Here is a 14679-nt window from a genome sequence, read left to right as displayed (position 1 = left end):
TGAGCAGATGGGAACAATCTTTAAGGCCATGGCGCTGACGCACACAGACGTCGGCCAACCTGTGGGCTTTGAAGAAACTCCGACAGAGCAATAGAAACGTGCAACTAGAAAGAAAAAGAGAATTTAAAAAGATTTTGCGCCAAAACAAAGTCGTAATTTATTTGGTTAGTAGCCTAAAACCACTAGAGCACCGTTCCATACAAAGCGATCTGCTTACAGCTTAAGAGGGCCACGGTTGGGGCAGTACTTCTCGTGGTTGCCATCGGACTTGAGCGAGCCGTTAGCACGCATCTCAGCGTACACCTCACGCTCGTACTTGGTGAAACCCCACTTCTTGGAGCCCAGCACTTTCTGGCGACCAGGGAATTTGAACTTGGCACGACGCAGAGCCTCCACGACCGAAGGGCCGAACGAGTCCTTGGAACGCACCGAGATAATAGGCTGACCAATGGCCACACGGGCAGCGACACCCGAGGGCTTACCGTAAGCGTGACGCATACCGGTCTGCAGTCTATCGGCACCGGCGCACGAAAGCATTTTGTTAATACGCAGAACCTGGAACGGGTGGCAACGGATGCGCATGTGGAAGTTGTCCTTGCCGCAGTACTTGGTCAGGTAACGGTTAGCAGCAATACGGGCAGCCTCAAGAGCCTCCGAGGAAAGCTGCTCCTTCTCGTCAGACACCAAGTGGCACACAAAGGGGAAGGCGTCGACCGAAGCCTTCTTGTTACCGACATCGTAGATGCGGATCTTCGGGTCGGGCACACCACGGCAGAAGCGCGACTTAATGAACGGCTTCTTGTTCTGGAAGCGGTAACACTTAGCAGGACGGCGACCCATTTAGACTTATTTGGCAAATTCCACAATGAGCGACGGAGTAGGCAGCTTCTTCAAAGGAGCTCCAACCACTCAGTTGGAGGCACTTCTTCGTGCTAGATTGGTTGAAAATCGATGAAAAGAGAAGGGAAACGATGACAATTGGCGGAAAAAGAAAAAAATTGATTAAGTCATCACCTGCTCTGACGCAAACGTACGCGACATGATTGGAAGAAATCAGAAAGCTGACGCCACCTGAGATTGGAATGTCCGTCTTAAACGTGAGTGAAGCTCGCTGAAAACTAATACATGTACTGTATGTGCACAATTTTGAAACGGCCCTAGACCGTGCGTGTCTTTTAGAGAATTTGTGCAATTACATGTAATACATGTACCGTATAAAGACTGTGAGATTTCACATTAGACCCTACCTACCAATTGATGAGCTACTGTGGCATATATAACAATTCTAAAAAACTAACTGTGTATTTAACGAAATATCCACAAAATGATCAGTTACCCCTGCCCTGAATGGAGCACTTTCCAAATATTTTGAGATTCATTATTGCTATCTGAAACACAGTAAATTGTCAACAGCTTCTTTGCTAGATCGAATGGTCACCAACCAATCTGTTGGTTGGTAGACAGCGCTCTGACGGGAGCGCTGGGCAAAATTACGAAGTCTCATTCGGAAACCTACTGCAAATGGCTCGAAGTACCATCCCATTCCTGCTGCAGAGCTTCTGCGGCGTCTCACCGAGGACAACGCCTTAGTCCACGACGATATCGCCCAGAAGGCGGTGCTACAATGCTGCGTGTGGTCCACCCCAAGAAAAAGCCATGCAACGGCGAGTTGACGTCGGATGAGCTCGCTCGCTATGCTCGGGTCTCGTCGGATAGAGTGCTAGTGGAGAACTTTTTTGGGTGCGTGTGCCTCCTGTGTATCAAGTTGAGCGAGTCGAACGACAACTCGCTCAACTTGAACGTGCTTTGCATTCCACACTGACATCAACACACTCCGGGCTAACGATGACCGGTTCTACCGGTCCGTGATGGGTCAATACGCCTCGATGGCGGAGCGAGAGCGCTCAAGACCTGCATCCATCCAGCGACGCTATCTTCGTCGCCGTGACGCACGCTTGGCTGCTGACCAAAACATCCGAGCGAGGATGTCGTTCTCGCCGTCGTTCTCACCGTCGTTGTCGTGAGCAAACTCGCAGTAGGGTTTTGAGGAGACTTAGTGAGACAGTAAGCGTAGCGAAATAATTAGTTTCACAGTTTAATCGCAAATATACTAATGACTGAACAATACCTATCCATTAGAGCTCGCCATCGATGAGCTGATAGCTGAATACCTACTGCTCAAAAGGACAAGCTAATCATATTTGACTCGTTCTATTGCAAACCAGAGCTGTGATTTAGTGAAATATCCACCACTTGGTTTTGTCACCTTTTGAAAACAAGTAAGCTATTGATATAGATATTTTAGGACGTATTTCGCCATGTTAAAGATAGACTCGTCTCTAACTCACGACTCATACAAGGTATAATATGCATTATAATAAGGGCAACTTGCCTTTCCGAAACGGTTGGCAACGGCCAACCTGTTCTGTGTTTTAGGCAGCAGTATAGATTTTTCTAGCTTAGTTTTCTTCTAACTGCTCTTTAAAGTTCACACTTCTTTCACCAACTCTTCGAAAGTCCTTCTACTCTACGCGCTAAAGCTTCCCCGTAATAGGTTATGAGCCCAAGCCAAGCCTCAAGTGATGACTTCCCTCGACTTTCCTGCTCAAGGAGCTACGACGTGTGGAAGACCCGAGTGACGGCATCGATTGATGGGAAGCACCTACTCGGTTTCGTCACGAAGAAATACTACGACAGGTTGAGCAGCGACGAAGATGACGAAGAATCGTCCGACAGCGAGTGGTCCGATGTCGAGGATGCACCCAAGACCTCGCCTCCAGTCGAATTTAACTCCGAGTCCGTCAACTACGAGCCAACCTCCGAAGAAGAAGATGAAGAAGAAGAATCCGGCAGCGAAGAAGATGCCAAGACCAGCAAGAATCCCAAGGCACCGTCGCCAATCGCTCGTTATCGCAGCGCAAGGTGCAGCGCCGAGTCAAGAAGGAGAAGTGCGTGCCACTGTCGTCCGGCCGCCTTCGTCGCATGGAGGCACAGACCAAGTCGTTCCTGATAAAGACGATGGACGACAAACACATTCTTCTGGTAAAGAGCTTCACCACGGCCTATGACATCGTCCAAGCCATCTGCAAAACGTACGAGGGTGCCGAATTCCATGGCGACCCGTACTATATCCTGCATTTCCCCACAGAGGCCAAGTACGAGGAAGGCAGTGATGTGAACGAGTTCTTCCTCGTTTTAGAAGACCGCGTCCAAGGCGACCGAATCGGTCCTCACAGATGGCCAGAAGTCTGTCTACCTGCTCAACTCTATGCCGGCGTCTTGGAAGGACGACCTTCGTATTTGGAAAGGTAACTGGAAGAACATCCCGTATGATGATCTAAAGACGAGCATCGAGGACATAATCCGCAAAAAGGGGGCCGAGACGCGCTACACTCTGGCGTCTGGTACCCCCGAAAGCCGCACTACTAAGAGCGAGCGAGCTCTCATTGCTCCAGCCCAAGCTCCGGTATATCCCGTGTCGTCTGAGCAGGTGTGCAGCTACTGCCAGAACCCCGCCACGAAATTCGCCAATGTTGCAGCCTACAGAAAGACCTGCTAGATGGCACTGCCAACGCTGGGACCGTCCTGCCAGCGAACGTTGAGTTTCGCGACGATAACTCTAGCCGGTCCCACCCCTACGAACGACGTGACAGCAATTCGGGGCGTGGTCTCGTGTGTTGGCAGAAAGGCGGGCGAGGTCGGAATAATGGCGGACGTGGCAACAACAATTGCGACAATAACAGCAAGGGACGCCAGCCTTCTCGCCGTGGAGATGGTGGCTACGACCAGTCTCGTCGTGAAGACGCTCGCATCGCCTTCGCCACGGTGGTCAAGCTCATGCCGCGGGCCATCAAGCTTACGGCTCAAGCCTCCTCCCCATTCGACTCCAACTGGACTGTTGAATCCGGGTGCACCGGCCACGTCACTCAACATGCCGAGTGGTTCATCTCCAAGACCGATGCTATTGGAACCATCACGGTTGGTGGTAAGTCTGAGATCCCCATTGAAGGCACCGGTGACGTTGTGCTTCAGGTGGCTGATTTCAAGGGAGGTCAACGCCAGCTAAAGACTGCCTGATGTGCTTGATGCATCCCAACTGCACTACAACCTTCTATCGGTTGCTGTAGCCGTAGAACATGACTTCCGCTTTACGTTCCAGCGAACTGTGTGCACGGCGCAAACCGACCAACGTTTCAATGTCAAGGCGAAGAAGTCGGCTACAGCGAAGCTATACCAGCTCACGGCCTCTCCGGTTCAGAAGCAAGAAGCTCACGTGGCCACCTCAGATAAGCCCACTTTTATTATGTTCTTGCACAAAAGACTTCGCCATCCTAACATTCGTGTCTTACAAGCAGTCACCAAAGACCCAGCATTCAAAGGAATCGACGCTAACACCGTATTTCCCAAAGGCAGTTTCTTTTGCTCGGTATGTACTTACGCGAAGTCGCACCGCGCTGAATTTCCTTCTAATAGACGTATTGAACGTGCTTCACAACCTTTGCAAAAAGTCCATTCTGATATTTTTGGGTCACTCCTCGTTCCTAGCCTCAGTGGCGGTCGCTACTTGTTGTCTCTATTGATAACTTTATGCGCTACATGTTTGCGTACCCTGTCAAGGCTCGCAGCCAGCTCTACTCATGCTACGGAGACGTTAGGATTAAGCCCCGAACATCTTTCGCTCAGATGTACATACGCTAGAGTATCCGGGATCCACCTCAGACATGGATGTTCAAGTGCTGCAGGCTGATAATGGAAAGGAGTATGAGAAGCTGAATCGCATAGTCTTTAAGCGGTACGGAACACACGCGCAATTTACAAATGCTTACACACCACAACAAAATGGTGTCACCGCGCGACGTATGCGTACGACCATGGAACGCGTCCGTCCTTCTTACTTGATCCAAAGCGACCCAAGACACTATAAGCTGACTGTATTATTCACGTGACAACACTTCTTAACATGACACCCAGTGAAAACACGTACACATGCAGTCCGTACGAGCTGTGGTACAATCGTAAACCAAGCGTTCAGTACCTGAAGGTCGAAGGGTGCGCGGCGTACGCCCACATCAATGACAGCTACAGGAATAAGCTAGATGCACGAGCAAAACTCTGTCTATACCTCGGTATTCGAGCCAGAAGAAGGGATATCGTCTCATGGACGTTTCGACACGAGCCATAGTTTACAGCCGTGACGTCGTCTTTCAGGAAGACAGCTTTCCAACCCTTGAGAATATCGACGACACACCCGATCTATTGCCGCTACCCGCTCATCTGGCTGGCACTTCCCCGTCTGGTGACGTCCAATACATGAACCAGTCAATCCCCAAGGGTCGGACCATACAGTCCCACCCCAAATAGCACCTACAGCGACGCCGAATCCGCAGAATGATGCCACTGACAGTGGCGAAACCATCTAGTCTTTTGTATCGGAGTCGCCTTCAACACCTCCAAATCCCCCTGCCAAATGCCCTCGATACGAGGAAGCAGTTAATCTTACAGAGCTTACATCAGCGGAAGATATATTTAGGAACATAAAGAGCGAACAACTCAAGCACTTAGCCCACTTGCTATTCGGAATGTACCTGAGCCTAAGTCGTACAAAGCAGCCATAAAGTCTTGCTACGCTAGACAATGGCGTATTGCTTCCGAGTCGAAATTTGCGTCCCTCATGGCGAATGAGACGTGAATTTGGGTTCCACCTCCTCATGGCCGCCATGTTCTTCAAAACCGGTGGGCCTTCGTTGTCAAGTACACTGGCACGGGTGAAATCGACAGGTTTAAAGGCACGCCTAGTTATTAAAGGCTTCCTACAGCAGTATGGCATCGACTACAATGGAATCTTTTCTCCTGTTAACAGGATGGAAGTCCTTCGACTCCTCCTGATCATAGCTGCATTGCTAGGCTACGAGGTCCAGCAGATGGACGTAAAGACAGCTTTCCTTAATGGTTTTCTTTCCGAGGAAATATTTATGGCCCAGCCCAAAGGCTTTGCTGCCGCTGGTCAAGATAATCTCGTCCGCAAACTCTTAAAGAGCCTCTACGGCCTTAAACAAGCGCCTCACACTTGGTATCCGCCACTGTGTGCCTTCCTTGAGAGCCTCAGCTTTCACAAGCTGATCAAAGATAGCTGTGTCTTTATGGCAATTTTGATGGCCAAGTATGCTACATTGCCGTCTATGTGGACGATCTGCTTATCATAGCACCCGCCGTAAGCCTCGTATGCCGTATTAAATCGGCCCTGAAACAGAGCTTTTTAAAAACAGATTTAGGGGAGGTAACGTACATTCTCGGCTGGTCCATTGAGCGGAACCGTGAAGCCCGAACGATATTTATCCACCAGCAAACGTACGCCACAAATGGCCTCGACAAGTATAAACATCTGGTTTCGTACCCTACTGCGATGCCCTCAGATCGCAGCATCAAGCTCACAAAAGCCATGAAGTCTCAGACCCAAAAAGCGAGGGAGGCAATGAAAGACATTCCGTACAGAGAAGCTTTAGGCAGTCTAATGGACGTCATGACTGGCACTCGCCCCGATCTGTCATGCTTCGTGCGTGACGTCAGCCGATTTCTAGTAAACCCTGGAAATGAACACTGGAAAGCAGTGATAAGAGGCCTAAAATATCTATCTGGCACGACTGACCAAGGTATGCTACTTGGTGGATCAACGTCAGCTGATGCTAGTAGCCTAGCTGATCAGTTGACAGCCTACATAGACTCTGACTATGCTAATTGTCTTGACACTAGGAGGTCCGTTGGCGGATACGTCGCAATGATCGGGACAAGTCCCATCTCATGGCTTTCGAGGAAGCACCATACTGTCGTGCTCTCGACCACTGAGACTGATTACATTGTCTTATGCCGTTGTATGCAAGAGGCATCTTCCTCAAACTGCTACTCAAAGAGCTAGGTTTCTTGACAACCAAAGTTAATGTTATCAAAAAGGACAATCAAAGCTGCATTAAAATCGCTAGTAATCCGGAACTACACGGACGATCAAAGCATATTGACATTCGTTACCATTTTGTTCAGGAAAAGGTAGAACGAAACGAATTCAGCGTCGCTTACTGCAACACTGAGTCAATGGTAGCAGACATCTTTACCAAGTCACTTGACAAGCATCAGTCCCGAATTTAAAAGGCAACTAGGAATGCAATTACTCAGTGAATTAGATCAATAAACACGGTCTAATACATTTTCATTTCACAATATCAATGAATCACATGATAGTGTGGGCTTTCCCCTACAATAGGTTTATTCACTGTATTCTATAGGTTTTACTCTCACTGAGGTTTCCCTGGTGCACAGCCACCGAATAAGCTTATTTGTCAATACCAATTTTTCCCTGCAGGTGCTAATTTCACAAGAAGGCAAGAATCTCATTGCAGTTGTATTATCGGAAGGCCTAAATCTGAGGAACATGTCCATGCATAATGGCCATTAATGGAAGCCACATTTGTGTTAGCCTTTAGTTACAAAAACTAGTATTAAAGTGTGGAGGCATACATTTTATTCCCATACATTATGCATTTTCAACCGCGGTTGAGCTCCCATACATTATGCATTAAAATAATTTACATTAATTAACCCCTCCGTTACCAACGTCGTAACTTACGACTTTGTTAAGGGCGAAAGCCGTAAGTTACGACGTTAAATGAGGCTTAAACAGCAAATGGCTAAAAAAACGGATACCATAATGAAAGCAAGTTAAAATTTACGAGAAAAAATTTAAGCTGGGAGAGGTCAAATCTGGACCGGATAAAGAAGAGGTGTGTGTGCTGCAGATCGCTATCATGTGATGAGTCCTCAGGTCAGGTCAGTGTCTGGTGGCCATTCCAGAATTAGCCAGCATGGCAAAATCCGGCCAAGCGCGGCTACCATAGAGACAGCGGTCGCCGATGCTGTGCGGGCCGTTGAGTTCACGCACCTTTGACGGCAGCTCCGGGCAGCGGGCTGGACGTCTAAGCGCCCTTCAGGGCTTTCAAATAAGCGGAGGTACTCCTCGCCCAGCGGACAGTCATTCGTTGGTATGTCTAGAATCCTTTATTTCACCGGCAGTATCACTACTAATGTCTACGCAGGTGAATGTGATGTAGTAACCTTCGAGATTGAGTCCGGGCTCTCTGTGGATAGCAGTGATGACAGCGGTGCGGAGGCCGACGGAGGTAGTGTGGTCGACGGAGAGATTGCAGCTGACGCGACGGTGACGGCATCCCAAATCAGCACGTCCATCATGCTATCGGCGAACACGATCGAGGACATGTTTGGCTCGAGCAGTGAATCCGACATCGAGGAGACACCCTCCCCGGTCAATGATACAGCAGATGCTAGCAGGGTCGCAGTGGGCGACAACCCTACGATACCGCTGACGACATCCCGAGCGTAGACGGAGAAGCTGGACTGAGTGTGGAGGATCGCAAGAGTGCTGAGGACAATGACCGAGTCGTCGTCGCCGCAAGTGACGTAAACGTGTTAGCGGCTGATGAACTGTCTGGGATATGAGTCTGTTGAATCAGATGTGAGTGACGAGAGGGACAGCAGCGGCGAAGAAGCTATCACGCGGAGGGAGTATCCGAGCAGTGCCGACGAATCTGAGGAAGTAGCAGCTGGTATGGACGCTGCCTTTATCCAGACCTTGGGCGGCCACTTGGCCCTGGACGCTATAAGCATGGAGGCCCTTCGTGAGATGGAATGGAGTGCACCGTCAGCTGAGCTCGAGAGTGGCAGATCAGAGTACCCTGGGTTGTCGTGCGATGTGGCGTCGCCAGTCCGTGAGCTACAAGATCTGGCAGACTCTCCGATGCTGCCCTTTTTCTATTTCGTGCTAAAATCTCTGTGGATTCGTTTAGCGAACGAGACCAATCACTACAAGAACCAGACTGTGCATATAAGAGATAAACGAATAAAGGCCAACCAGCGGAAGCGTGGTGTACCAACACCAGAGAGCCTGAAGCAAATTATTCGTCGGAGCCCAAGTATGAAGCGCACGAAATTTTACACGTTATCGGGCTACTGGTCGCGAGGATGCTGAACCCGATGACGCGTCGCTTCTCACGGCACTGGGGAATGACGGGGGATGGGGCGTTTCCTGCTGGAAACTTCGAAAGGTTTATGGCTCGCAATCGATGCACTTTAAATACTGAGAGACCTGCACTTAGTCAACAACGAGGCGCCACGGACACGAGACAAATTGTGGAAGCTACGGCCTGTTGTGGACGTTCTACAGGCGCGCTTTCTTTCCGGTTGGTCGCTTCCAAGTAGGTTCTCCTTTGACGAAGGTGTACTTACAGCAACTTCAAAGCGTAATACTACTCGAATGCTCATGCCGGACACACCCCGTCGATACGGGACGAAGATGTTTATGGTCTGCGACTCTATCACCGTCTATTGTCACTACTACGTATCAAAGTCGTTACTTACGCCATGCTAATTTGTTTGTGTACGTAACGTCGTAACTTCCTACTTTAGATTTGAGGTGTATGTGGGCAAGCGAGAAGCTGGTGATACGGGTCAAGAAGCATTTGACAACAAGCCCGGAGCTGTAGCGGTGGTCCGTAATATGAAGATTGTCCTTGGCGATCGTCCACAGGGATTCCGCATTGTCGTCATCGACCGATTTTATACATCGGTAGCGCTGGCTATCCAGCTTCTCACAATGAATCTACGTATTGGGAACGATCCATATCGAGCGTGTGGGGTATGATAAGCGCATTGTCGAACGCCGCAAGCCTCGCCCTCGTTGGATTGAGCGTGCCTTCTTCGTTGCGAAAGCGAAGGCAGGCATGGTGCGGGAGTCAGAGTCCCCGCACTCGACGCCAGCTTTCTGCGTTCGGAAACCGAACTAAAAGTGGCGTCTACTTCATGCTTATAACAAGCTGAGCAACGCGACGGTACCGGCCCAAACACCAATCTCACGAAAGGATGTGTTGTTAAGCAACATGGCCGGGAGCGTACTGTACAGTGCGCTGGATTTTGTAGACGGATAATACCAGATCCGGATGCTAGAGAGCGACATCCCGCTCACCGCGGTGAGCACTCCAAGCGGCATGCTTTAGGAGTGGCTCATCATGCCGCAGGGCTTGTCTAACGCCCCGGCGACGTTCAATCGCCTGGTGACGCAATTGCTCCGCCCTTTGCGTACCTTCGTACAGACGTACTTCGACGACATATTCGTCCATAGCCGTGCCGAGGGAGGCAGGACGGCCATGGAGGTGCATCTAGGACACCTCCGTCGAGTGTTGGACGTAATGCGAGCAAACAAGCTCTACGCCAACATGGACAAGTGCGTTTTCGCGTCACCAGAGATTAAAGCTCTCGGTGGCTTCGTAAGCAACGTGGGCGTTCGGGCTGACCCAGACAAGGTCAAGGCCATAGCAGCAAGGCCAACGCTTCAATCCCAGAAAGATCTTTGAAAGTGGTTGGGCTTGGCCAACTACCTTCACAAGTACAGCTCAGGGTACGCAGGCTTTGCGAAGCTCTTGTCGGGTCTCCTTTAGAAGAACGTCGACTGGCGCTGGGAGCAAGAGCACCAAGATGCCTTTGACAGCATCAAGGCCAGTCTCCAAGAGGCCCCTGTCCTGGCCCTGCCGGAAGAGACGAAGCCGCTTAGCGTCGTCTGCGATGCCTCCGACAACGCCATCGGGTGTGCACTGCTGCAGGCCGACACTGCTGGCCATGAACGAGTCATCTCGTTCCAGTCCAGGCAGCTCAAAGCCGCCGAACGGAACTACCCTGTCCACGACAAGGAGCTCCTGGCAATGAAATATGCCCTTGTGAAGTTTCGTGTTCCTTCTGGGCTCCCGGCTCTTTGTGATCTACACAGACCACGCGTCCTTGAGGACGGCGACTAACTCGCCTCACCTCTCCCAAAGGATGGCGAGGTGGCTGTCCTTCTTCGCGGAATACAACTTCCGCGTCGAATACAAGCCGGGCAAGCTCAACGTGCTTGCGGACGCCCTCTCTCGGCGTCCCGACTATGAGCTGGCCCACATCACGCGGGTGACAACGGATCTATATGATCGGATACGCATGGCGTATCGGGACGATGAGGCTGTCGCGCCTATCGTCAAGCTCCTCTTTGCAGGAACGAGCGCGAAGTCCGACTGGCCCTCGTCGCGACAGCGCTCTCGGCTCCACCGATATGTGTTGAAGGATGGCCTCCTCTATTACCGGGTGGAGCCCAATGAACCTCCACGGGTGGTCGTACCCAACGACGAGAATTTGAAATTCGATATCCTCGCGGAGGCGCACGACGCGCCCTCCAGCGGCCACTTGGGCCGCGAGAAGACTTTTCTGTCGGTCTCTCAGGCCTTCTGGTGGACTCACATGTACAAGTGGGTCGCTAGATACGTTAAGACATGTGACACATGTCAGCGGGTCAAACCTGCAGGGCACTCTTCGGCTCCACTAAAGAGCCTGCCCGTACCGGCTGATTGTTGGAAGTCGATGAGTCTTGACTTCATCTTTGGACTTCCCGCCGCCGGACACGACAACACCGGAATTTTGGTGTTCGTGTGTCGGCTGAGCAAGATAGTACATCTTGCTCCAGTTCCCGTCACTGTTACGGGTGAACAAACCGCAAGGTTGTTCGTCGATGGCGCGTTCCGCTATCACGGTCTCCCGGAGACGATTGTCCCGGACCGAGACCCGCGGTTCACTGCTGCATTTTGGAAAACGCTGTTTCCTTAACTGGGAACTCGTCTGCGGATGTCCACTGCGGATCATCCACAGACAGACGGCCAGACAGGGCACGTCAATCGAGTGCTCGAGGACAGTCTGCGCAGTGTGTGCGCGGTAGCATCACGTACGTGGGCGACGCAGCTTCTAGTTGTTGAGTTTGCGCTCAACAACGCGGTGCACGCGTCCACGGGGTTCACGCCGTTCTACTTGAACGGCTTCCGTCACCCCAGAGTGCCTCTCACTCTTCGAGGAGACACTGACTCCTCTATTCTAAGTGGGGGAGAGGCTCGGAAAGGCCTCCCTCCCAGGTCTCGGATGTGAGACCAGTTTCGCTGCGGAAACAAGTGGAATCCTTTATGGATACCAAGCAGAGTGATGTCAGCAGGGTCCGCGATGCCATGGCAGCGGCCCAAGATAAACAAAAGGAGTACTCCGACAAACATGGAAGAGGAAACTTAAGTGTATTTAAAGTGATGGAATTAGCGTTACTAGACACGAGGAGCCTACCTCTTGACACTATCAGCTCTGTCGGCAGCAACAAGCTGAAGCACCACTTCATCGGCCATTTGCAGACCTGGCCAGACATGGTACGTCGTACACCATCGATCGGCCTAAGTCAATGACGACGCACCCGACGTTCTATGTTGGACGTCTTAAGCGGTACTTTGATCCGCAGGGGGTTGCTGACTCGCAGACCCACCTTGGCCCAGCTCCTCAAAGCGAGGGCCGGTCACAGTCGTCGACGAGGGCGTCGGAGCAGGCACCCAAGCCTCGGTCGGGACGGCAAGGCTGCGGTCAAGACCGTACGCGGGAGGAGCTCCATACGAACGGAACCCGGAGCCATACGCCGAGTACGCTGAGTACGCCGGGTACGCACCATACGCGTACGTCTGGGAGTGCATCGAAGGCGGCTCCGGACGTGGCAACAGAGCCTCGATCCGTCGGATCATGCGGAAGGCGTCGTCCTTATCGGACGAAGAGGCCCGGCGATCCACCCGCAGATGCAGGCTCGCGACCTCACGCTCCAACAGGTCTAGGCGGCCCGCAAGACGAGCGAGCTCGCCCTGATTCCCGGCCTGGGCGGCAGCATCACCGCCAGCCCCCAGGCCAAATCCAATCTCAAGCACGAGAACACGTTGACGGAGGCGATCAACCTCAGGGCCCTGTGTCGGACCCGCAGAAGATGCCCTCGGACGTGAGTGGCGTTCAGGAGGCGACGAGTACTCGTACTCGTACGAGGGCACCTCCGTTCCTGCTTGAACGGAATAGAGAAGTCCACTTCCACGTGGAGCGGATCCTCCAGGAGCAAAGGCGTCACGGTAAGCGACAGCTCCTCGTGAAGTGGAGGGGTTATGCTCACTCCGAGAACTCGTGGGAGCCGATTGAACGGCTCCTGATTGACTGCCCGAAGGCTGTCGCAATCTGGGAACAGAAGCGGCGGCAGCTTCATAAGTAGTCCGGGGCTTCTTGCCCGAAGGGGGTACGGACGTTGAGGACACTCCGTACCCGCGCTCATCATGAGCGCTAGAAGCCGCGCGCTTCAGGATGTCCCTTGACACCATGCGCTTGCTGACCAAGTGAGCAAACCTCACACGAAGATCACGCTGGTCCAGGATGCGGGACAGCAGCTGATCTTCATGGAGTTCCCGTAACTCCGTGGGTGAGTACTTAAGAGACTTCACCCATGCCCACAACATGTCCTCACAAGAACTCCAGGTGGGACAGCTCTCGGGCATAACCCAGGGGTATCCCCAAAGTGGATAGAGACCACTCCGGGTCTTGGGCTTCTTACGACAAGTCGTGAAGTCCTTAAGAGGGATGCGGTGTGGCGCGAGAAGCACACACCGAGCAGCCTCCAAGTTGTCAGCGAACAACTGCTCCTTTTGAACAAGGGCACGTTCGTAAATGCCCCTAAGAGTGTGGCCGCCCACAAGACCACGAGGAGCGACAAAAGGCTCTAGGAAGAGGTCAGCCCCAGAGCTCTCCTCGGGAGGCCAATACCCTCTTGAGTTGATGGCAGCTCCCTGGCTGACGGGTGCCACCACCGAACCCCCGCGCACACGTTGGGCAGCTTGGAAGTCCTCCTGCTGCTGGTCGAGGTCATTCGTGACATCCCGGGGCTCAGCGATAGCACCCTCCTCCTCATCTTCCCCGTCTTCATCCGAGGAGTCGACGAGGCCCCGAGCCGAGTCTCCTTCTCCTCGCGGAGTGAGGACTTAGAGGCCGTACTCTTCTTTAGGGGCTTGGCGCCTTCGGCTTTAGAGACCCTAGCACGCGCAAGACCCTCGGCAAGCGAGAGACGTTTGCGAGAATTCATTTCCTTATCGCCACCAGCTTTGGGAGTGCCCTTAGCCTTGACTGCCGGGCTCTCAGAGCGCACAGACGTCCTGGGACGGTGATCATCTTGATCACTAGCGAGCGACTGCACGCTGTCGTCCTTGTGCTCGCTGGGCACTGGGCTGTGCGCTCCCGCAGAGCCCGCAGGAGCATCGTGCGTGCTCTCGGACTCGGCTTCGTCCTCACTGCCAGAGTCGAACTCACGTTCTACTAACCGACGGTTCGGACGATTGTTTGGAGAGGCCGAGGGTGACGGGCTGCGGCACTTGCTAGCTCGCTTGCCCACAGCCTTGTCGCCTGATGAACCGATCGCCTCGGAGGCCACCCGAGTAGCCTCCATAAGTACAGAGCCTTTGCCGTGAGGCTTAGTGCTCTTGGCTTGCGCCTTTCCGGCAGCAGTCTTGGAGCGTGTCTTCGCACCGCTCAATGCAGTGCCACGAGGCATGGCTAGCGGTCGAAGTGGAAGACCTAGAAGAAGGGCGCACAGACTGCTGCTCGAGGCTCTAACTGTGAAGTGAGCCTCTGCCGCGCTCGCGCGGCCAAGTCGATGGTTTTCGACTTTGAGAATGAAAGATTGTGACGAGCACCTCTTCATTCTGATTGGTCGGTAAACCGAGCCAAAGTGGGGGAGGATGTAACGGGGTACGTATCCCTAAGTGT

The 14679-nt window shown here is 52.4% G+C and overlaps 1 protein-coding gene across 1 annotated transcript; it reads right to left on the bottom strand.

Annotated features, from left to right (window-relative positions):
• Positions 1 to 8: 8 nt before the first annotated feature.
• Positions 9 to 856, bottom strand: PITG_19121 (60S ribosomal protein L10; the record flags this gene model as incomplete). Its single annotated transcript, XM_002997390.1, has 1 exon — positions 9 to 856. One exon carries the CDS (start codon positions 838 to 840, stop codon positions 214 to 216), a length of 627 nt encoding a protein of 208 aa, XP_002997436.1.
• Positions 857 to 14679: the final 13823 nt, after the last annotated feature.

The sequence above is a fragment of the Phytophthora infestans genome, genomic scaffold (assembly GCF_000142945.1).
Source record: "Phytophthora infestans T30-4 supercont1.75 genomic scaffold, whole genome shotgun sequence".
NCBI classification, from domain to species: domain Eukaryota; phylum Oomycota; class Peronosporomycetes; order Peronosporales; family Peronosporaceae; genus Phytophthora; species Phytophthora infestans.
Note: the sequence above shows the minus strand (reverse complement) of the source record. Positions and strands in the feature narration are given on the sequence as shown.